Consider the following 24,350-nt stretch of genomic DNA (forward strand, 5'->3'; position numbering starts at 1 on the left):
GAAAGGGAGCATACAAATTCACAGACTAAACCCGATTTCTTTATCACGATTAGGAGTTTGGAAGCACTACTTGGCTCTAGTCCATTGTGTCATGCAGCCTACATATTGAGGGCTTCTTGCCCATGCAATGCAAATGCAAGGCAGTAAGCTTATATACACCACTTCCTGGGGGTAGGGTGCTGTTGCACTTGTGTTTTGCTTGTGGGTTCCTGGTCAATAGTTGGTTGGCCCCTGTGTGAACAGAGTACTGGATTAGATGGACCCTTGGTCTAATCCAGCATGGCTTTTCTTATGTCATTATGTTCTTAATGGTGGGTCATTCCACAATAAAAAAAGGTTAGTGCAAATGAACATGGAAAGAAAATGTTGCAGTAGAAGCAGAAATAATGTGAACATAAACGGGTTGGTGTGAAATAGTATTGTATTTAATAATTTAATCACAGGGACTGAAATAAAAATTCTCTTATTTCATTTTAAAAGCTGTAGGAAATCTAATCAAGGTACTGGAGTCTTTGTTGTTGGTTTTTTAATGGCTGCAATTACTGAAAATGGCAGTAAACTGTAGATGACAATGCAAGAGAAAACTTAATGGTAAACATCACTGATCCAGGCGCCCACCATCTGACCTTTCTTTAATATTACAATGCAAAAAAGGATCTGTGTAAGAGGCAAGGAAGAGATAGCATCAGTATGATGGAACAGTAATTACATCAAGCCATAGTTAGCCAATGAGCAGAAATTACAGTTGATCCGTTGGCTTAAACCTAGGTGGAAGATAGACTAATTTTGCTGGTATAAAAGAAAAGTGCATGGTTTATTCTTTGCCAGCATTGACAGACAAGCTACAGCTCAGTTTCAAAAACCTCTTTCAGACCCTTAATCAACTGGCCTCACTTGGAAAAAGGAAAGGTAATATTATTTGTTAAAATTGTATAGATCTGTTGATGATTTGAAATCTCATATAATCTGTTTTTTCTTTAAAGCTGAACCTGTAAAGAACAAAATGCTGTTATTCTCTTGCTAGACTTAAGATGCATTGGGAATCACTGCTGAAGACAGCTTTGTGTCAACCAGCCAATCTTTCTCCTACTCCACCCTTCTCATGTCAATAAGTTTAATACCTTTTTGCATGCGTTGTCTCTCCACCTCTAAAATGAAAGTATGGTTTAGATAAAGAAAAATTAAACTGATAATGCTTGCTTTTTAATCCTACATTTTGTGGTTTTTTGTGCACTGTTGCAAGGCTGTAATATGTTAGTGTTTTGGGTGGTAGTGGCTTCCTACCAGGATAGGTGGGAAACATGTGGGACCACATACCTTTCCCCATTTCGATCCCAATGTGCAGCTTATTCTACGTGACTCTGAATATAGTGATTGGTGTGCAGTCTTCTCTGGCTCTCATTGGCTTGGATCCAAAAAGATTCCCTTATGCAAACAGATGGCATCTGTGCTTACTAAAGCAGGGGACTCCAATTTCCTCCTATTCTCCTTTCCCAACTGTAGCCCCCGTCCTGCATCGCCTGCAATTCTGCTGGCTTCCCTGGCTCTTTTTGGGAGATGGAAAAGGCTGTGTGAAGGGATTGGGAAAACCTGTTGCATGTGCTGAGCTCACCTGCTGTTCTTTGGACACAAGCCACGGTTTTCTGGATCAGGACTAATGTGTTTGGGCTCAGGAAAATGTCAGCAATTTCTGATGGCTAATGGCTAATAACCCCCATGTCCGTTGATATTTAGGAACGCTTCACACATCTCATTTTAGATGTACACCTAAATATGTAAAGTGTGAATGCAACAAACATATGTATCAAACAGGTACACCTGTCAAGGATTGGTGAGAGATTGATTGCAACTACAAGTCAAATCAACCTTTGATGGCAAATCCAGATTTGCTTCCATATACTACTTGAAATGGCCCTATTTAAAACTTAGCATTTATGTAAGAAAACTATAGGTATATAATATCAACATTATCCAATTTTGATCTTTCATAATACATGTATAAAACTTAGGGAGAAAAATAGTCCTTACCAAAAATCCAATTATTTTAAAGAAATAGAATTGTTCTTGGACTGTTTCTGTAAGGACTTACAGTACAATCCTATGCATGTCTTCTCAGAATTAAGTCTAATTGAATTCAATGGGGCTTATACCTGTATAGGATTGTAGCCTAAATTAGTTAAGTCATGTGTTTCTAATAGGTTGTAATACCACTGGTTGAAAAAAAAAGTGGGGGAAAGGTAAAGAAAGAATCTCCCTTTTAATGCTGATTTTCTAAAACAAATGTCGCATACTAATGACTGATACTGGGTATGTTTTGTTCATTTGTTTACATTAAAATGTTTATACCGCTTTCCTCCTCCTTCCAGAGGCACTTAAAACAGCTAACAAATATCCAAGAAATAATAAAAATTAAAATAATAATAATAATAATAATAATAATCCATATAATTAAATTTAAAAAAACACTATAAAAAAACTACAAAGTATTTGAAAAAACATAGAAAGCCAGTCAATTAAAAAACATAACAACTTAAAGACTTAAGAGTTTGTTAAATGAGAAAAGTATTGAAGCGTCAGCAGAACACCCCTAAAGATAATCTAAGTCCTTGGAACAGGGAATTCTATATATGGAGCATTGTAAATGCTTGTACATCAGGTTTACAAGGTATTCCTGATAAGACATGAAAAGCAAACTAATTTATTTTTTTAGTTATAGACTCACTGCAGGGTATACAGTGCACAGATATGTGCCTCCTAATTTCTGTAATATGTGAATTGGCCCTTACTGACATCAGATGCATACCAGATTTTATTTTGTTTTATTAATTTTTAAAATTAGTTTTCCAAATACAAACAAGCAAACAAAAACAAAAAAAAGAAAACAAACCAAAAAGCAAAAACAAAAGAATTACATCAACTTTAAGTCTAGTTATTGACAGACGGTAGTACATTTAACATATTTTCCCTTCACTTTACAAGTAAATGTATAGGTGGAATCCATTGGCTGCATTGGCTGTTTACAGTTCTTCATAATAGCAAATTATATTTAATTTCTTAATCTGAAGAAAGGGTTTGATAGATGTTGCTGCATGTAATTCGATTTGTATATGAGTTCCATATTAAATTTAAAGATTTCAGTTTAGTCTTCTTGGGTGTTTTTTGTTTTGTTAATCTGGCTGGCTGAAACAGGCAAAAGTAGAGGTTAAGAGAAAGCCACGTCTAAGTGCATCTCTGAAGACAGTGGTTTAACATTATCCTCACACTAAGAGGTTCATCAGATGAGCGTTTTATCACACTCGCTACTGCCAACATACGGATGTGTGTGTGTGCATCCTTTAGACAACGATGACACCCGCCTCCCACGCACCTCCTGCTCCTTCCACTTGATTTTATTATTATTAATTTATTTATTTACTTATTCAATTAATTACGTTTATATACCGCCCCACAGCCGAAGCTCTCTGGGTGGTTTACAAAATAGACCCGTTTTAATCTGACTTTTTTTTTTTTTTTAAAAAAAGAATGTGACGCGATCTGCTGCTGTGTGCAGGAAAAGCGGCATGATAAAAACGGCCCCTGAATGGGCTACGTGGTCTTTGTTTACGTCCTCTTCCCCCTCAGGGCAGAAGAGGAAATAATGAGGGACAAACACAGGGGCGGAGAAGCGACGGTAAGGAACGTGATTTTCCCACATGTGATGACGCTGTAGATGGATAATTAGCCGATATATAATTAATAGCATACATCAGGCTAGGCAGGCAGGCAGGCAGACATACTGCTAGTCACAGCAATCCAGTGTCCAATGGCAATATGAACCAAGCGGATGGTTTGGTTTGCATAGGTTTATGAAACCCTCTACACATACACAAACATTTCGGCCAAAATGACACCGCTATTATTATATGTTTCATCTCTGTACGCACAAATTGCCTTAGGCGGTGATGGACTCTCCTTTGTTGGAGGATATTCAAACAGAGGCAGCTACAGCATCTGTCAGGGATGCTGTAGCTGCATTGCAGATCTTGGGCAGTATCCAATGCTAGCAATCTGCCAGCTCTAAACACATTGTGCTAGCAGGAATGAAAATAATATTTGCTAGCATAACGCAATAAACTACCCCACACTACTGTTTCCAGGATGGAACACATCAGTGGAGCTCCATTCCACAACTGCTGCTGACTTGCCCCATTCCAGAAGAGGTTGTTTCGGGTAGTTTTGCACTAGCTAGCACTAGCTGCCATTTCTGCTAGCACAGCAGCAGTATTGGATACTGCCCCTTGTGTTGAACAGGGGACTGAACTTGTTGACTTCTAATAGCATACGCCTAGGCACGTCTGCACAGAAGTATGATCCATTCAGTTCAATGAGCCCTACTCTCAAGTACGTGTGTGTGGAATTGCAGCCTATGGTCACCTACAACTCTGTATTTCTACCTTAAAACAGCATTGCAATTTTGAAACGGTGTCCATAGTTCTACCCAATATCATATTCTGAAACCAGAATTCAAATATATTAGATTAAAGTAGTGATCCTAAGCTGCTTCCACTGATATCAACTGGACATTTCCACATAAATCTGTTTAGGATTGGAGAGAGAAATCCTTTGTTTTTCTTTCTTTTGCAGGAGGGTCATGGATTACTATGGAAAATATGCAGCGGTTGCTTTTGCCGTGTTGTCTATATCTCTGAATATTCTTCATTCATTGCCAGATGGAGAGTTTATCATGCAGGGTGAGATTCCCTATATTAATATCTGAAATAAAAAAGAACACAGGGTGGTTTGAATATTGTTTGAAATTATTGCTGGTTCTTGTTATTTATTGATTTTATTCTTGGCAACTTTTATTTGTTTTAATGTATTATTGTGATTGGATTATTGTATATTATATAATTGAATATATATATTGGATTATTGTATATTGTAAATTTACATACTGAAAGCTGCCCTGAGGGAATTTGACCCTAGAAGGCCGCCAATAAATATTTTAAACTAATTAATTAAAAAACAGGATCAATAAAATGTACCAGTGAAATCTCTACCACCTGTGTACTATGATAATAAAGTAAACTTGTCAGGTAACATTTCCTGGCATTGTAAACTGTGAAATCAAAGGAAAAGAAAAGTGTATAGGTAGTGTCATCTTTCCCCCCGCTTTAACAGAAATGGCAAAATACCTTTTTTGGAAAGTTGTTCTATGTGATTCTTTCAGGTAAACTCTATTTGGGGGCTTTATAGACTACTGCATTAAAATTAACTTGTCACCAAGATCGTCTTCTGTACCAGAGGACTAGAAATCAGTCATCCATATCAGAGGACTGTCAATTACACTCATGTTCAAAAAGATATCCGGAAAGTTACAGCCATTTAGCTTAATGTCTGTTCCAGATAAATGAGTGGAAAGCATTATTAAAGTTAAAATGATTAAGCACACAAGGTATAAGTGGAGCCTAGAATCGGACTAATATGTACATATATTTTGTGTGTATGCGTGTCTCTCACAGGTTGTCCTGAATGTAAACTAAGCCTGAACACACACATGACACGACTGTTCAATGGGCGGCCCGTTTACCAATGTGTAGGATGTTGTTTCTCAAGGGCTTATCCTACTCCCATGAGATCAAAGAAGACAATGCCAGTCCCAAAGAACATTACCTCAGAAGCAACATGCTGTGTAGCAAGATCTTTCAAAGAGGTAATACTGAGGATAAGAAACCAGGTGTCCTCCAGACAGTTTGGTCTACAACTCCCATAAGTCCCTGATTACTGCCTGTACTGTATAGGGATGATGGGAGTTGTAGTCCTAGAGGGCAGCAGATTTTTGGTTTGCCAAAAATCTGTTTTCTGTAATTTGTTGTCTGTATAAGTGATATTTCTGTGTTATTTTACTTTGATGTTACTGTAGGAAAAAGCAGTGGGGGAATTACATCTGACATTGGATGGAACCACAGCCCAAAGTTAATGGACCCACTCCTCTCTTTCTGCAACCCCCTTTTCTCTCTCTCTCAATCTTTCTGCCATCCTTATGTCTGTTTGTCACACTCTATTTTCCCCCTTCCCAACACTGAGTCAGATCCATGCTATTAAAACACTCTACCCTGCTTAGGTGGTGGTGGTGGGGCACCTCCCCACTTGGCAGGGATACTTTTGAAAGTGCAGCTCTAGTTGGTTCCAGCCTTTCAGAGTACTCTACCTTCCTTGCTCAGGCAGGGAAGGGGCCATTGTGTCCTGGACAGCGGCACCTTTAGAAAGTGCAGATTAGGATGGTCTCTGTACGCACGGAACTAACTACATTTTGGGGTCATCCTGTCCTTAGGTTTCAATCTTTTGACATCTCCAGTAATTGTACAATGTTGGTTCTACAATAATTCATTTGAAAATAACTGTAGAGTTGGTATAGATAATCATTCCCAGTGTTGCTCAGCCTACATTCACATTTGCGAAGGGAAGTTTTACTTTAAGTGAGAAATCAAAGCCTTAAGGTCATATTTACTTGAAAACTCTGTTCCCCCCCACAATGCGCTTAAATATAATTTTGTTTGTTTTTATTTTTCCAAGGCTCCCATTCCGTATTATGAAAACACAAAGATAGAGAACCATACAGATTGTCACTGCAGTACCTGCTATTATCATAAATCTTAAAACCTCTACGACTGGACCACAGATGGCACAGAATGAAGTTTTATTTTGTTTGGTTTTGTAGCAATATTGTGTAAAATCTTAACTTTTCTGATAGAAAAAAAAGTTTTGCGCTAGAATCCTATGAACTACCCTGCTCTTTTATTTCCTCTTTACTTCACCACGCTGCAGATAAATATGCATTAACATTTCATATAGGAACCAAATATAGAATTATGCATGATAATCAAAGCCTTCTTTATTTTGTACGTAAGGTATGAATTAATATATAAATATCTTCTTCAAGAAAAAGGAGACTATAATAGTTGGAAAGAATTTTTCACCCCAAGGTTATTTCCGGGCTAACTGAATTGTGGAGGAATATGTTGCATTTTTTAAAAAAAACAACCACCACCAACCAACGAAACTACTATATTTGTTAGGATTTGTGAATTCTCTTTTTCCTCTTTTTGAGAATCAAATGACAAATTTTCAGTAGTAGAAAAAAGAATGATTCTCATTCTAAGGGGGGAAAGGGAACTTCCTTCAATATTTTTGTGGTTTCTCTTGATTTTAGATCTAATTTGTATTAGTGTTTGGGTGTGGGTAGTGATGTTATAAAAGCATATTTTTCTTTCTTTAACAGAAACCCAAGACTTGCACCTGATGAAGTAGGTGTTTGTTATGAAAGCTCATGCTGCAAATTACCTGCCCAGCAAATGCCCATGGTTACACTCCCGTATATCAATACATTTCACTTACTACAGGCATTGGCCCTGAAAGTGAATGAATTCTGTTGAGTGCTGTAGGATTCCTTGGCTATTTTTGGAAATCACAGGACATAACGCCCCCAGAACTTTATGTTCAATTCTCTTTTGCTAGGATGCTACAGCACTCTGTTTTGGTTGACTCTTTCTGAGAGCTGATCATATGGGCATATCCTTAAATCTGTTTAGGAAACCCCCTTGAGTATTTTCCTTGTCACATATTACATCTCCATTAATCTAGTTTATCTGAATCGTTATATGTACCTGGGAATTCAAAGCTGTTGACATTATATTAAAACTGGGATATGGGAATGGTATAAAGCCTCTCCCAAAGTATGTATGTAGAAAACATTAAGATTGCATTCACGTTACTACTTTCACTGGGACGAAATATCTGGTTTAATAAAATGCATATGTATATGTGTGTGTGTGAGTGTGTCACATCCACCTCTGAAAGAAGTTGTGTTCTTCTCACTAGCCTTCACCTTTCACCTCTTTGTATCCCAAATGTCACTGCTAAAACTACTTGCTTCTCTCTTTGCTCTCACTATGTGGGTCCTACTTCAGATCTCTTCAGTGACTTCCCATCTGCTCCCATACTCAACAGAAATGCCTCATCCTAATCTTTAGAGGTCTCCACAGTTTTGCTAGGGTGGTCAGGTGTCCTACTTTACAGAGGACAGTCTTCTTTTTGAAGAGCTGTGTGAGGACAGTCCTCTGTTTGAAGGCACCCTCTATTTGAAAGCCTTCCAAGTAGAGATAACCATAAAAAGTGAGAGCAGGAGAGGGGGGTTGAACTTGCCCATCAACAGTTACACCTGGACAACAAAATGAGCAGGCCCACAGGTCACCTGGTCACAGTCTCCTTCCCCACTACAGGGAGATGTATTATATTTCTATTTAAATTATAGTAATTATTTCTAAATTTCCATCTCTCTCTATAAATTAGCATATGAAAATGTTCCTGTAATTCTGCCCTTTTTTTGTCTGCCTTTTTTTTTTTTGGTGACACAGAAGAGGCCTCCCTAGGTCTATTTCTCAATTCTTGCTTCTCACTATGACTTCTCATTAGGACCCCCATCTCTATCCACTTCTCAGCTGACTAGAGTTCTCCTGCTCTCTTAAACAACTCTATGCATTGCCCCTTGCTTCCTCCTATTCTGGAACATTGAATGTGTGTGTGATGCGCCATCCCTCCCACAAAACTCACTGAAGAAAATCCCCGGCTTCTGTAAGTGAGGCTATCAGAAGAACCTCTCCTACTGATTTTAATAACTGAGTAAGTTCATACTTTAGTCAGACCCTAAGCCATTTACAGTTTTAAAGGTTAAAACCAACACCTTGAAATTTAAAAATCAATTGGCAACCAGTGCAGTTATTTCAGTATTGAGATGATGAGATCATGATACCATACAATTGTTAGTAGCCTATCTGTTATTGTTATTAGTGTATCCTCACTTGTTTTCTTTTGCAAGGAACCCAACATAGCTTACATAGTCCTTTTTATCCCACAACAAACTTTTGAGGTAGGTTAAGCTGAGCATCAGTGACTGGCTGTAAGTCACCTAGTGAACTTCATGGCTGTGTGGGGACTAGAACCCAGATCTCCTAGGTCCCAGTACAACACTCTAAACACTACATCACACTAGCTCTCCATTTTGCACGAAGTGAAGCTTCCAGACAGTCTTCAAGGGTAGCCCCACGTAGAGCACATTGCAATAGCCTAACTGCTATGTAACCAAGGCATGGATAATTGTTGCCAGATCAGACTCAGGAACAATTGCAGCTAGTGCACGAGACATAGTTGTGGAAATGCACTCTTCATCCCTTCTGCCACTTGAAGAACCAAGGACAGCATAAAATTCAAAAGCTATGAACCTGGTATTTCGGGGAGAGTGTGACCCTATCCAGAACAGGTTGAGTCCCAAACCCCAAGCCAAGTCACCAATAGCACTTTTGTCTTTTCTGGATTTAATCTCATTTTGTTCACCCTCATCCAGCTCATTATTGAACTTAGGCAATGTTCAAGGGTGTCAACTGCTTCTTCATAGTTTAGTGACAAAGCTAATAGCCGTAGTGTCGAACACTACCTTCTGATTGCGACTTGACAGGAAGGACCAGAACCACTGCAATACAGTGTCCCCAAGGCCCAGCCCTGCCAGGCAGTCCAGAAGGAAATAATGGTTGATACTGAAAGCCATCTAGAAGCCCAGAACAACAAGTTAGGCCGCACCCCTCCCATCCAGTTCCTGGGGTAGCTCATCCACCAAGGCAACCAAAGCAGTCTCAACTCCATATCCTGGCTGAAAGCCCAATTGAAATGGGTCCAGATAATCAACATCATCCAAAATGTGACTGGAATTGCAAGATCACCATCTTCTCAATCATCTTGGCCACGAATGGAGTATTTGAGACTGGCCTACAACAAGGGATGCTGGAGAAATTTGAGATGGACTAAAATGAGTTCAGATCTGTGAATCTGATCTGTTGAATTCGCTAGAAATCGACCTACCCAGGCCATGCAGAACCCGTGGATATCCAGACGTATTTATTTTTAACTTTCCTTAAATTTACACAAATTCATTTGCAAGAATATACACAAGCTGAGACATATGCCATGCTAGAAAATATACACAAGGAGAAGTCAAATGGAATGGGGAACAATATGCTAAATGTTACGTACTAACATAAATTATGTAAATCATTGCAAACTTTCTTACGGAATTATTGGCATATTTTTACGCATAACAGGAAAAAAACAGAATCTCTGTGAACGGTTGCAGGAACAAAAGACTGCACAATCCACAAAACATGTGCGGGACGGATTGCACACAATCCGGAGATCCCTGCCCACAGCTTACCAAATCTGTTGGGTCAAGGGAAGTATCCTTTAATAAAGGTCTTATTTAAGCAAGATGGAACAAGGCCCTCTTACAAAGAAGCATTAATCACTTCTGTTAGCCATGTGGGCAGTCCCATCTTGGCTGATTTACTCCAGACACCATGTCCATCTTCTTGAAAGCCGCAAGCTGAAAATAATCCAAAACAATTGGACAGGGCATTGCCAAGCTTACATCCACCTGACCTTCTCCAATGCTGGAGTCCAAGTTGAGGTGAAGCTGAACAACTTTATCCACAAAGAGTGAGGCAAATTATTCACAGCAAGCCTCTGACTGTTCTGGATCCTCTTCTGCAGCATCATGGTGAAGAAGACCCAACACAGTGAAGAAAAGCATCGTTTGTCTAGTCTGTGTGGATGCGATGGTGGTAGCAATAGGGTTTCCCAGTGGATGCTGGGGGCTCCGATGTCAGTGGGGTGGTGAATCTGCTCTGGGTTTCAGTCAGAACTAGTCAGAACTCTAACGAACCTATCCAAGGTGCTTTGCTTTACACTTTGGATAGCTCCTTTAGAATTCTGACTGAAACCTGGAGTGAATTCACCACCCTACTGATACTGAGGCTTTCTTAGCTGCCTTCACTGCCACAGAGAAGGCTTTCACCTGAATTCTATTCTGTGTTCAGTCGGATTTGTCCTGGGTTTTCCACCAATGGAACTCTAGCCTTTGTTGCTCCTGTTTCATTGCCCTCACCTCCCTGCCAAATCATGGAACTGACCTGGCTCTACCACCGGGGGGGGGGGGGAGAGGGCCCTTAGGAGCAACAGTGTCCACCCCATTTCACAGATCATCCAGGACTTCTATTGAGAAGGTAGCCAAGAGACTCCCGCAAGGGCATTCATGGAACCATTTGCATTCATCAGGCACCTGGGACAGAACATTCTAACTGGCTGTTGTATAGGATTGCTTTTCAATTGCCCAGAGAGAGAAAATATACAACCATCTCTTTCCTTTATTTAAGTCATTAGCAATACATTGTTGAATTTTGCCAGTTGAAACTTGTGGATGGGTGTGGGAAAAATAACCTTCCACTGCAGCTCCACCTAGAGCTGCTAGCTGGCACACATGTTTTAGATGATGATGATGATGATGATGATGATGATGATGATGATGATGGGGATGGGCTGATTGATGCCTGAAAATTTATTTTATTAAAGTGCATTAAAATATGATTAATCTATTTAATATAACAACAACAACACAATAATAATCTACCCACTCTAACTTACAACATGAAGGGGATTCTCTTGTGTCTGCTGAATGCAATGATGTTCTTTGAATATATGTGACCTGGGATGGAATGGGGTGCTTCCAGATGTGGCTTTTATTGTGCAATTGCCCTGTCTCACTCACAGGGTTTTTATGGGGGCTCCAGATCTCATCATACTCCACTGGTAACCATCCCATGTTTTCCCACAGCTTCTTCCGTCTTTTTGTTGTTGTTGTTTTGTTATAGAGGAAAACATAGAATTGCAGCCTAAAAACTCTTGACTGGTAGCGTCAGGAGTCCTCTGTCTGGAAGCAGCCCTAGAAAACATTTGTACATCACTTTGAGAAGTAGTGTTAGTGTGTGGAACTGGGCTTGGAAGGCTTAAGGGTCAAGTCCCTGCTCTGCTGGGGCAGTAGGCCTATCATAGTTTCTTAGCTCTGCTGCATGATCCTAAGCATAGATATTCACAGTAGAACCACATATTACGAGGGAAACTCTGGGGTTATGGGACATTTGCAGAGGAGGATTATTTGGTGGACGTCATACCAGTCAGTAACAACTTACTTTTTAACCCGTTTTGGAGGCAGGATTTTACAGGCTCATTGATAGTTTTAGAGCACCATCTAGTGGTAAAATTGATTACCGGTTCTGCGTTAAACTAACATACAGAAATGGAACAAAAATGTGTACATTTTTGACAATGTGCCTCAATCTTCCCCAACCCGATGCCATTCCCTCCTCCTCCCTCCCAATCCCCTTTCCTTTTGTGTCATGTCTTTTAGATTGTAAGTCTGTGGGCAGGGACTGTCAAGAAATACTTTTGTAAGCCGCCGTGAGAGCCTTTTTTGGCTGAATGGCGGCATAAAAATGCTTAAATAAATAAATAAAATAATACGGATGTGATGAACTACAATTCCCATTGTGCTGGCAGAGGATGATGGGAGCTGTAATCCAATACATCCAGAGGGTGCCAGGTTGGCAAAGGCTGTTCTGTTTGTAACAGAAGGAAAGCTCAAGAAGGAGGCATTTATTATGTCTGTCTACAATCAAGCCAGAAGTTAGAAAAATCCAAATGTTCTCTGTTTTTGTTGTGAAAGTGACCTTTATAAGACTCAAGACTTAGTTACATGTTTTGCTGGGAATGAATACTTTTTTTGTTTTTGAAAGCATGGTACATTTGAATAACATTGGAACGGAAACTGCCTTGGTCACCCTGTGGGATGACCTCTGCTGGGAGAGAGACAGGGGGAGTGCGACCCTATTGGTTCTCCTGGACCTCTCAGCAGCCTTCAATACCATCGACCATGGTATCCTTCTGGATAGGTTGTCTGAGTTGGGAGTGGGAGGTACTGCATTGCAATGGTTCCGCTCCTACTTGGATGGCCGATTCCAGAAGGTGGTGCTGGGAGATTATTGCTCTGTGCCGTGGCTCCTAAGCCATGGGGTTCCACAGGGCTCTATCTTATCCCCTATGCTGTTTAACCTATACATGAAGCCGCTGGGGGAGGTTATCCGGAGATGTGGACTGAGGTGTCATCAATATGTGGATGATACCCAGCTCTGCCTTTCCTTTTCATCAAACCCAGGTGAGGCAGTGGCTGTTCTGAACCAGTGCCTGGGCACGGTAATGGACTGGATGAGGGCTAATAAACTGAGACTCAATCCAGACAAGACGGAGGTACTGTTAGCAGGTGGTTCATCTGTCCAGTGAGGTGATGCTTGCCCTGTCCTGGGTGGGGTTGCACTCTCTCTAAAGGATCAGGTCCGTAGTTTGGGGGTGGTCTTGGATCCAGAACTGTCACTTGAGGCACAGGTGAACTCAGTGGCAAAGAGCACCTTTTATCAGCATAGGTTGACATACCAACTACGCCCTTATCTGGACAGAGATAGCCTAGCTACAGTTATCCATGCTCTGATAACCTCTCGTTTGGATTACTGCAATGCGTTATATGTGGGGCTGCCTTTGAAAACGGTCCGAAAACTTCAGCTGGTACAAAGCAGGGCAGCCCGTTTACTAACAGGGACTGGCCGGCGAGATCACATCATGGCAGTCCTTTTACAACTTCATTGGCTGCCAGTCCAGGTCCGGACCCGATTCAAAGTGCTGGTATTGACATTCAAAGCCCTAAACGGTTGGGGCCAGGTTATTTGAACATGCCCAGACCTTAAGATCATCTACAGGGGCCCTTCTCCGTGAGCCCCTGCCAAAAGAAGTGAGGCAGGTAGCTCCTAGGAGGAGGGCTTTCTCCGCTGTGGCACCCCGGTTGTGGAACGAGCTCCCCAGAGAGGTCCACCTGGCGCCTACACTGTACTGCTTTCATCGCCAGCTGAAGACTTTTCTATTTTCTCAGTATTTTAACACTTAACTTTAACTTAAATTAAAATTTTACTGTTCTAACTCTGTATTTTAATCTTATATCAATTTTGTTGCGTGGTTTTATCCTGGTTGTGCTTTTTATACTGTATTTTGTAATTGTGCTTTTAACATGTTGATTGTTTTATTGTGGTTTTAACTTTTGTGAACCGCCCAGAGAGCTTCGGCTATTGGGCGGTATAAAAATGTAATAAATAAATAAATAAATAAATAACCCATTACCCTGTTGTGGAGATGTTTTGGTCAACTCTTATCTAGTCAAGCATTTGGTACCATGCCTGCTTCCTGTAAGGTCCTTGTGTGGAAATGTATGCTTTGCTGAGGCTGTCCGCATGGAGGTTTTGCATTTGAATACTGCTGCACTTCTCTTTGCCAAGCAATAGCAAATATTATCAGTAGCTTGTGGATATGCCCATCCCAGACAATCAGTTTATAGCATAATAAATGAACAATTTTTTACCATTCATTGATTGGCGAAGATCCTGACATGGCACATACATAGGCAGAGAGAGAGACAAACAGACAGACAGAGAGAGAGAGAGCAAGAGACAAAGCATGTCACCAGACAAGTGTTTTATAACACTCTTGTTACTGGGCACTCCCGGATTTCCTCCGGGCTTTTTCACAACGCCATCTACCTTCCGCCGCTCCTTCTGCTTGTTTTCCCATCACAAAAAAGCACCTGGAAAATCCGATTTTTTCCTCTCTCTAACGAAATGTGCCGCCATTTCCTGCTGTGTGCATGTGGAAGCAGTGGGATAAAAATGCCCACTGAAGGGGCCACGTGGTCATTGTTTACTTCCTCTTTCTTGCCCGTGTGAAGAAAGAGGAACCCACTCATCCCTATTGTGGGACAGAAACAGAAGACAAAGCGATGGTAAGGAAACACAATCCCCCCACCCCAAATCTGATGACACTCAAAAAACAATGTTGGTGGGAATCCGCACATCGTTCTCAGGGCGCTTCCATCCGCCCCCAGTGCACCCCGAAAACGATCGTGTAACTCGCCTGTAAAAGAGCCGAGGAAGAAGTGTCCTTGCCGGCGGCGCCGGCGCCACCCAACTCCCTCCTCGCCAGCCGGCTCGGAGAGCTCAGCAGAAGAAGGCGGGGTGGAGAGCGGAAGAAGCTCTCCACTCCGCCTTCTTCCCCCGAACTCTCCATCCCAGTCGGTGAGGAGGGAGTTGGGTGGCGGTGGCGGCAGCGGCAAGGACTCTTCTTCCTCGGCTCTTTTACAGGCGAGTTACACGATCGTTTTCGGGTTGCACTGGGGGCGGATGGAAGCGCCCTGAGAACGACGTGCGGATTCCCCCCTGGCCAAACTCACATTCCTGAGATATTTTGAACAAAAGCTCTCATTTAGAAGAATGTGAAGATTATTCATGATAACAAAGCCTAGATCTGTATGGTTTCTGGTAAGTGAAACATGGATGTGAAATATATTATAATTGAAGTTTAATACTTGGGTTTTCTCATTTTGGCATCTCTGAATATTCTGGAGTAGAATAGAGATTGCCTCATGTTCAGAGTTGATCCAGATCTTATAGGGACTGGCTTTCTGTGGCATTCGGTTGTGAATCAGCCCCACCACATAGTGAATTTCTCCAACCATGCCAGTGGCAATTGAAAGAAGGGATGGAGACAACCTGTTGCCTTTGACTCACACAGTAAGTTGAACAAAGTGGCTGGGAGATAGGAAATGTGATGGACGTGCCCATCTCTGTGGCTGGTGGGAAGTATCGGTCAGCTCTGAGGGTCACATTGTTAGCTTTTGTTTGGGATGTGTGCAGTTAACCTGGATCAACAATAGCAAATAAACTTGTAAATTGCCTGTGGTTCTTGTAAGTGGGAAAGAAAAATTAGAACAGTGGCAACTGTCAAGGCATTAAAAGTGTACACAGGTCAACCCCCCTGTGTTAGTTAAATCAGAAGAGCAGCAACACCTCACTCCAGAAGAGGCCTGCTCCATATGTTACACCCCGCAATGTGGAAGCCACTAAAATGTTCTCCTTATTGTGGGTGGAGGCAGGGGGTATTTGTACAGTGCTTGATATGCGAACCCCAAGTTTCATTTGGCTCTTAGCATATAGGCAGGGTTGTTTGCATGCTGCAATTCTTCAGGACTACAGAAAAACACAGTGCAGTTTGGAAGGTGGAATCCGGCTTCCTAAAAATCAAACTCTTTCTTTTTTAGCAAGTTTCTAGCCCCTGTAGCTAAGAAGATCTGTTTGAAAGTGTATGGGCAATGTTTGCTGAAATCTCAGCAGCTAAAGAAGTAGCTGAGAAAGATTTTGAGTAGTTCCAGGTGTGGTTGCAGAGTGTCCTGTGTAGCTCCTTCCCATTCTTGGTTACTCTCAAAACTGGGATAAAATAAGCAAAATAGGGCTAATTCGCACAATAAACCATGCAAATTTGATCAAATTGCATCATTGCTACAGGCTGCAGAATTCAGTGCAGAACTGGAATACCTGGGTAGCAGAATTTTATTTTATTTTTAACTGCAGAGTACACATAAGAATCTAGATTCTGCTGAAGAATGTATTTGCAACTGCCTTCTGAAAGTTATTTTTTCCATGGGAATTATGGGCTATCTATGCTCTGGTAACCTTCCATTTAGATAACTTCAATGCAATGTACATGAGGTTGCCTTTAAAATGGTCCAGTTAGTTCAAAGTATGGTTGTAAGTTTATTAATGGGGTCTGGATGATTTCAGTGTTATGCCAGAGCTTCGTCACCTTCACTGGTTTCCAGACCATTTTTGGACCCAATTCAAAGTGCTGGTTTAAGGCCCTTTATGGCTTGGGACAAGGATACCTGAAGGATATTTTCTTTCCATGTGTACCTATCTGGTTCCTAACATCATGTTTAAAGGCCCTTCTCCATGTACCCCTCCACCCCCAAATGAGGTGCAATAGGTGGCTACTAGAGAGAGGGGCTTTCCAGTGGTGGCACCCCATTGTGGAAAGCTCCTCCTAGAGAAGCTTGCCTGGAACTTGCTTTGTGGTCCTTTTAATCCTTTTAATTTCCCATGTGTTTAAAAGTAAAATCCTGCCTTTAAAACCTGAGTCTGTTAAATCTGAGATTGCCTTATACTGTTTTGATGAATTTTACTTTTTGTAGCTTGAGTTTTATGCTGCATTAGGTTTTATTGTTTTCAGTTATGGTTTTTTTTTTTTTTGGTTTGTTTAATGTTGTAAGCCACCCAGAGAACTTTTGTTATTGTGAAGCATATAAATAATGTCAATAGATAAATAATTTCCCCAGGGATTTGCATATTTCCCCCCTCAATTCTTATCTAATGCCATACTAGTTAGTGTGAGTAGAAGCAAAGTATTCAAGATGAAGATTCTTTGCTTTTGTTTGTATCATTTCTTCATTCCTGTGGGTACCACATTCTGTGTCCTTCAGCTTTGAACATTATATTGCATACAAAGACTTTTCTTTTTCCTAAAGCTTTTAAAACTTGATTTTGTTCTGACTTTATACTGTTAGTTTTACCCTACCCAGTGCCTGTTTACCCTACCCTGTGCCTGTCTGCTTTCTCTTCCCCTCCTTATTGTTTTATTGTGGTTTTATTAGATTGTAAGCCTATGCGGCAGGGTCTTACTATTTACTGTTTTACTCTGTACAGCACCATGTACATTGATGGTGCTATAAATAATAATAATAATAATAATAATAATAATAATAATAATAATAGGAATGTCAATGGAGAAAGGAGTGTGTTGCTGAGGCAAAAGCTGTCAACAAGCAAAATAAAAATAAAAATCCTCTTTCTAAATGCAAACAAAACACTAATTTACTTTCTGTGTCACCTTCACATTTTCTTTCTTTCTTTCTTTCTTTTCCCCTTCCTTGTTATTAAAAATATCTAGCTCTAAAATGGCTTCCCAACAGAACAACTCAGATTTTAGACAGAATCTTTCAAGGTTACCTTTTCTTTTCAAATGCTTTTTGTGAAACAAGCAATCATAGATGGATTACTGATAATCTGGAATCTTTTCTTAGGGGATAACTGGATTATGAGTATGGAGATGAACAAAAACAATGCTACAGAATGTGATTGATGGCCACATTTTGTTTCTGTAAAGAGCTATTTCCTATTCACTGTAGGGTAGTTCAGCAGGAGTTGCTGCTGCTGTAGTTTGAGATCCATGCAGAGCTTGGTTGTACAGCTGGGCCAACATACTGTTGGTTCATGATGCAAGTTGGATTCAGAAAAGTTCAAAGTGTGACTTGTAGAACTCTCATTGGCCTGTGAACAGAACACAGGTTGGATTCTGAAAAAAAAACCTATGCAGGCACCTCCCTGCTCATGTGTAGGTGCACATGTAAGCCCTCATCCCCGCATACTTGGCACCCAACATACCTTTGCACATTGAGCATGAAGGTCTGAAGGAGGCTTTGTAAGTGTGTTCAGCTGAATGTATTTAAATGAAACCCTGATCAGGCACACTGCACTTTTGCCTTTCACATAGAGTGTCATCAGATGGGGTGCAGGGGGCAGGGGGAGAATCAAGGTGTTTCTCCATTGCTTCTCTGCCCCCACTCCTGTCCCACAATACTTCCTCTTTATTTCCAGAGAAGAAAGAGTAAGTAAACAAAGACCACATAGCCCATTCAGGGGGCGTTTTTAGCACACTGTTTTCCTGTGCACAGCAGGAAATGGCGGCACATTCTGTTTCCTAAAAAAGGTCAGATTAAAAGGGGTCTATTTTGTGATGGAAAAAAGGCAAGAAGGAGCAGGAGGTGTGTGGGAGGCAGACAGCGTTGTCTAAAGGATAGGCGAAAGTAGCAAGCGTGTGATAAAACGCTCACCTAATGAACCCCTCAACCAGGCAAATGCTTTCATCGGGCTTATGACTTTTTTCCATGGGGTTCTTACATGGGAACGGGATGGCCACTATGTTCCATGAAACATCTATTCCTCTCTTGAAATAACGCCATTTATATTACACCCTACGCCCAAGAAGCAGAAATACGTAATGTAACCTCATAATAACTGTGCGGTAGGATCGTCTCCTGTGCTCCAGACTCCTCTTCATGTCAGCAGAACATTGCCAAGCAACAGAACATGGCCGGAAAGGGGATCCTGTGGCACAGGCCTCAAGACAGCCTGGTGCCCTCCAGGTGTGCTGGACTGCAACTCCCAGCTCCTGCTGCCTAAGGGCATGTCTACACCAGCCCTATATCCTGGGATCATTCCTGTGCATCCAAATGCCACACAGGGGATCCCGGGAGCAGGCAGGGACGATCCCTCAATTTTCCTGGGATAACCCTTAGGTGTAGAAGGGTCTAAGACAACCACCTCACGCTGCCTGAGGACAGGATAGGCTCTTCACATTGCCTTGCTCATTTTGCAATTACATGCCCTCTGCATGCGCCGACAAAATGCCACCACACTCGCCTACCTTGGTCATAGCTACTCACTGGATTTAAATTGAAATAAGATCGTGAGAATTCTAGTGGGGCTCCCATAAGCAAGCATTTTCCCCCACCTCTGGCCCTGAAACACCGAAGAATCAGATTCTTCTGTTATTTTTCTGTTTTCTTCCTCTCATAGCGGTGCCAAACCATCTGGGGGAAAGGATTCCACTATTGTTTCAAAACTTTTGCAGAGTGAAACAACCAAGAGCCCTGTGTTTCCATGCAGACAAACATATTATTTATTATGGCACAGGAAGCTTTTGTGGAACAAGAGTGCACTTCATCAGATGTGGAACGGTTCTCCATTTTGCCCAAGGGAGGACATCTCCTCTCCTTCACTCGCACTGCGTTGCCATATGTCAGGCTAGCTACTTAATCTGGGTAAAATTCAGAGGATCTGGTGTTACGGGCATACAGAATTTCCTTGTCAACAGCTGATGTGAGTCATGGTCACTCATATGAGGTCACTCAGGCAGCACCAAGGAGGAATGCCAGCTGTTGCGCGGCGCCCAGGGCTTAATGGTTAGGCATCGCATGGGCTCTATTGATTCTCTCTTTAATTGTCGTCAACATAACATTTTAATGATGGAATCCTGAATATTAACTGGCCCTGCCATTGTTTACTTTGATTAACTGAATAGGGAGTGGTTATTCTCAGAAGCTTGGGAACACATCAAGGCATCATCAATAAATACTTCAGTCTGAACAAATGGGGGATGGTGTTGGTATTACAGTAATCAAATAGCTGTTTTCAAGGCAGAATCAATTGAAAAGCAGGTTTTTGCCTGATTACTTTTCTTTTTCAGCAAGAATCTATATGTCCATTTAAAAAAAACTTTCATAATTAGATCCCATGGAACTGAGGTCAAAAGCTTGTCTGGGGGCTGTCTATAAGTGGGGAAAGCCTGGGGTGGCTCCATGGTGTCGCTTATACAATGCAGAGCCATCCCAGGACTTTCCCCCAAAGCTCCGAAGTAAAAAAGACAGGGACTTACCCTGACTTTTTTCTCTGGAGCGAGGCAAGGATGGCACATCCACTTTCTATCGCTGCTCCATAGTTGTGGCAGAGGTGTGGTCGGGCAGATGGCAACCCCTGATTGGTCGATGTCCACCTGGGCAGAGGGGAGGGGGCCGGCCAGCAAGCTGAATGGGCACTGGAAAGCCCCTGTGCTTCCCCTGGCATGGGGAGAAGTTCTCTGTTCCCTTGGCGGGGAAAGTCCCACGAGGTAAGGGGGGGGCAACCAGGGAGGGTGGGTGGTACAGCGGCAGCACATGTGGTGTGGGGCAGCATGTGGCAGCGGCGGTAGCTCCTCCCTCTCAGATGGGAGGAGGTGTGGGGTTGTCCTTGGTGTGGGGACAACCCTACAGGAGCAAAACCACCGGGTTTTGGGGGCTCGCAGTGCCAATGTGCTGTTGTCAAGAGAGGCCCTGGGTCTTTGGAGAAAATTAACAACTGCTACATGGCAGAGGCTCTTATGTTGAACATCAGGGGTCCCCAACCATTTTGGGTCAGTGGGCATAATGGGGATTAGTGTCATGTTTGCTCTTACAAACTGGCCGCCCGTTCATAAAATGGCTGCTATGCAGAGCATGGCCAGTCACAAAACACACATTTCCCACAAGCCAAACGGGTGAGACTAAAATGGCAAAGGTGAGGTCTGAGCTTCAAGAAGCAAAAATACTCTTTTGGACCCAAAGAAAGACTGTGATTGAGGGCAGCCCTTTGCTTTACACCATACCAGCACCCCAGTTAGAATTTTCAAAAAATAAAATAAAAACGTTAAGAAATAAAATTAAAATCAGAAGGGGCAGGGAACCAGGCAGGTGCAGAGAGAGACACTCATGGGTGCCATGTAGGAGACCCCAGTTCTAAGCAAGAGAGCTGTCTGTGTGGGCACATTGGTGTCTATGGGCACCATCCTGGTGGCCCCATTTATACATAATCTAGATGCGTTGTCTCAAGGCAATGGTTGCGTTCTGGGCATCTCGGCTTAGGCTCCAAGATCCAGAACGAGAACTCCATACGTGCAGCAGGGCTTTTCTGTCTCCTCATTGCAGCTCCAGACCGCCCCACCCACCCACCGGGAACTGCTTCAGAGGGTCTCCAAAATGAGGTGGTTATAGGGGAGTGAGGAATCAGCAACGACTGGTGGGCAGTGTGTGAGCGGAAAGCTGCGCCGTGTTGTCAGTGGTGCAGTGGTCAATTCTGCAGTGCAGATTCTCATCATGACAGTCCCCATGAGCTTCATCCCACGTACCTTTTTCCCTTGAATTATCCCTACAGCGCTAAGCTGTCGACGTTGTTGTTGTTGTTGCTACCGGGCGGCTAGATCCTTTACATACCAGGAAATGGGTTTAAGGGGTGAAATGTAAAAAAATCATTACAAAAATCAACGGATGACCCAATCTGATTCAAATTTGGTATGCTTAAAGCTCTCCTTAATATCTATTACTGTGCCAATTTTGATGTCTTTATCTTTAAAGCTTACACAGATGTAAGCATTTCTTTTTCTTCAAATCCTGCTTCTGTGCCCCAGTGGCCGCTCGGAAAACATAAAGATTGCATAAAGAGCAAAGCAGGGATACAATGTGCAAATGAGAGATAATTCCCATCTGGGAATGCCCCTGGAGAAGTTCTGGCGTACGGACAGACATGCTGGCCTTGCCTGGTCAGAGGAAAAGTTGTGGTAAGTCCCCAATTTTCCTGCTGTGCATCTTTGGCTCTTTGCAGCATGGATTCTAAATTCTGTATACTTGTTTACTGTTCTTAACTTTTGTAAACCGCCCAGAGAGCTTAGGCTATGGGGCGGTATATAAATGTAATAAATAAATAATAAATAAAATAAATTCGGAGTCACCCCGGGGCTTCCAGAGAGTATAGGCAACGCCTTGGTCATGATTAACTCAATTCCCATTGATTTCGATGGGTGTGCTCTAGGGTTGACTAAATCCAGATCAAACCCACTTTGCAGCTGCCTTTGAATCAAGGCGACATGTAAAACAATGTAGCGGCACTTCTACTGGATCATCCAGACAAGCCCTTAGAGGTCCTGCCTGCATAGCCCTCTGAAGTGCTACTTTTCTGGTTTGGATTGAAGCAGTCAGGAAGGGAGAGGCATCATCCTGTGGTTGTCGTGCTTTTTAGAAAATGTGTCTTTGTGCTTAGCTGCTACTTTAATCGGGTAATCTCAAGCCATCTGGCAAAGGATAAACATCTCCTTAGTTTTAATTATGCACAGCCTTAAGCCCAGTGCTAATTAGCAGTTGGAAAGGAGGTAGCCACTGCCAGAGAGGGGGAGCTCAAAGCTTATGTCGTTACTGAATATTACAGTTTACATAGCAATTGCTGAAACTTTTGGCACAGAAGTGGAAGCAGCTGTAAAGAACAATCAGCACCATTTCTGGACCCACAGTAACATCTCTCCTAATGGACAAGGATTATCCATGGCTTTTCCATACTGCGTATCAGATCCTTAATTCTGCAGGAGAAATGTGACTACTCTCTCCAGAGGACAGCAGTGACTTCAAATTTCTGTCTTATAATTGCCATGGCTTGGTGTGTGGGTGTGTAAGTCTGCAGTCATGACCCTGAAATGCATTTATATTGATTTTTATGACTCAGCCCTACATGCTCATAACATGCATATTATGGGTGAAGAATCTCAGGCCTGGGGTCCCAATCCAGCTCTCTTGGTGTCATGTCTAGCCCTGCTCCCCCTAGTTTGGAAGAAGGTGTTTCAGGTAATCAATCAGAATCAGACTCTGATGTAGAGGAGTCGGCGCCAGAAACAGGCCTGCCTGTACCAGTGCGGGAGAAAGCTCTCACGAACTCTTCACCAGCTGGTGCTGAACTCACTCCAGAGCTTATCTCGTCAAGGGCAAATAATACACAGTCAGTGGGAAGCCAACATTCTTCCTAAGGAGAGAGCACCGACAGGCTAACCAATCCTAGAGTACCTCGCAGGCTAAAATGGGCGGAGCAAAAGGCGAGAGAAAGACGGCAGGCTCACATCATGTCAGAAGCCACCTCAGAACTAGCCTTTCTGAAGTTAACGCGTTTTGGGAAAAGGCTTTCTTCTTCTTGAACGGACAGTTGTCTCGCTTAGTTTGGCCTAGTGGAAAGATGTTTATTGATTAAATAAAGCTTTGTGGATTACTTAGCAAGCCTCGTTGTTGTCTCCGAAGAAGGAAGGAGGTTAAAGAGAAAACACGACACCTGGAGTCCCCTGGAGTTCCCCAGCAGGCCCCGCTGTTTTCCCTGACCCCGCCCCCTTTCCTCAACCACCAGTCATTGGGTGGCTTCCCAGCTTTTGTGCAGTTTCCTAGGGTGACCATATGGAAAGGAGGACAGGGCTCCTGTATCTTTAACTGTTGTATAGAAAAGGGAATTTCGGCAGGTGTCATTTGTACGCATGCAGCACATGGTGAAATTCCCTCTTCATCACAACAGCTAAAGCTGCAGGAGCCCTGCCCTCTTTTGGATCTGGTCACTCTCCTATAACTAGTGCAGCTTGAACTGTTGTGATGAAGAGGGAATTTCACCAGGTGTCACATGCATCCAAATGACACCTGTTGAAATTCCCTTTTCTATACAACTGTCAAAGATAAAGGAGCCCTGTCCTCCTTTCCATATGGTCATCCTATTATTCAAGGGGTTGTAACAATGTCTGTAGAAATAGTTACAACCCCTTGAAGAAGGCCTAATAAAAAGCAAGAGGCCAAAACGCATCAGGCTTTTCATCAATAAATTCTTTCATAGCATCCTGAGACCATCCTCTTTTTTTGTGTAATGTGCTGAAGTGCATGTATGCCTGAGATTCATAATTTATTAGAAGTGGCCTAAACATGTTTTTTGAAGTGGGCGTTTTATTTTGCCTTAAAAAGAAAGTGAAAGGGGGGGGGGAACGGAATGTTATTGTGTAATAAAATGTATTTGAAACTCATGGTATAGAAACTCATGTATTCATGGTACAAAGAGGTAGAAATCAGCAGGCTAGATTTACAGGCTAAAGAGATATTAAGCTGAAAGACAAGCAAAACAAATCTCTTTTTATGAGCCACT

At 42.2% G+C, this 24,350-nt stretch overlaps 1 protein-coding gene across 3 annotated transcripts; it reads left to right on the top strand.

Annotated features, from left to right (window-relative positions):
- The first annotated feature begins 4,630 nt into the window (after nucleotides 1–4,630).
- On the top strand, nucleotides 4,631–6,639 carry CGA (glycoprotein hormones, alpha polypeptide). 3 transcript variants are annotated; one of them, XM_063125780.1, is made up of 3 exons: nucleotides 4,631–4,730; nucleotides 5,502–5,716; nucleotides 6,586–6,639. In XM_063125780.1, exons 1-3 carry the CDS (start codon nucleotides 4,631–4,633, stop codon nucleotides 6,637–6,639), a joined length of 369 nt encoding a protein of 122 aa, XP_062981850.1. The 3 variants fall into 3 exon arrangements, with proteins under 3 accessions (XP_062981850.1, XP_062981851.1, XP_062981849.1); XM_063125781.1 differs by having other exon boundaries at nucleotides 5,502–5,702; nucleotides 6,575–6,639; XM_063125779.1 differs by having other exon boundaries at nucleotides 5,502–5,692; nucleotides 6,556–6,639.
- The last annotated feature ends 17,711 nt before the right edge of the window (nucleotides 6,640–24,350 follow it).

The sequence above is a fragment of the Elgaria multicarinata genome, chromosome 4 (genome assembly GCF_023053635.1).
Source record: "Elgaria multicarinata webbii isolate HBS135686 ecotype San Diego chromosome 4, rElgMul1.1.pri, whole genome shotgun sequence".
NCBI lineage: Eukaryota > Metazoa > Chordata > Lepidosauria > Squamata > Anguidae > Elgaria > Elgaria multicarinata.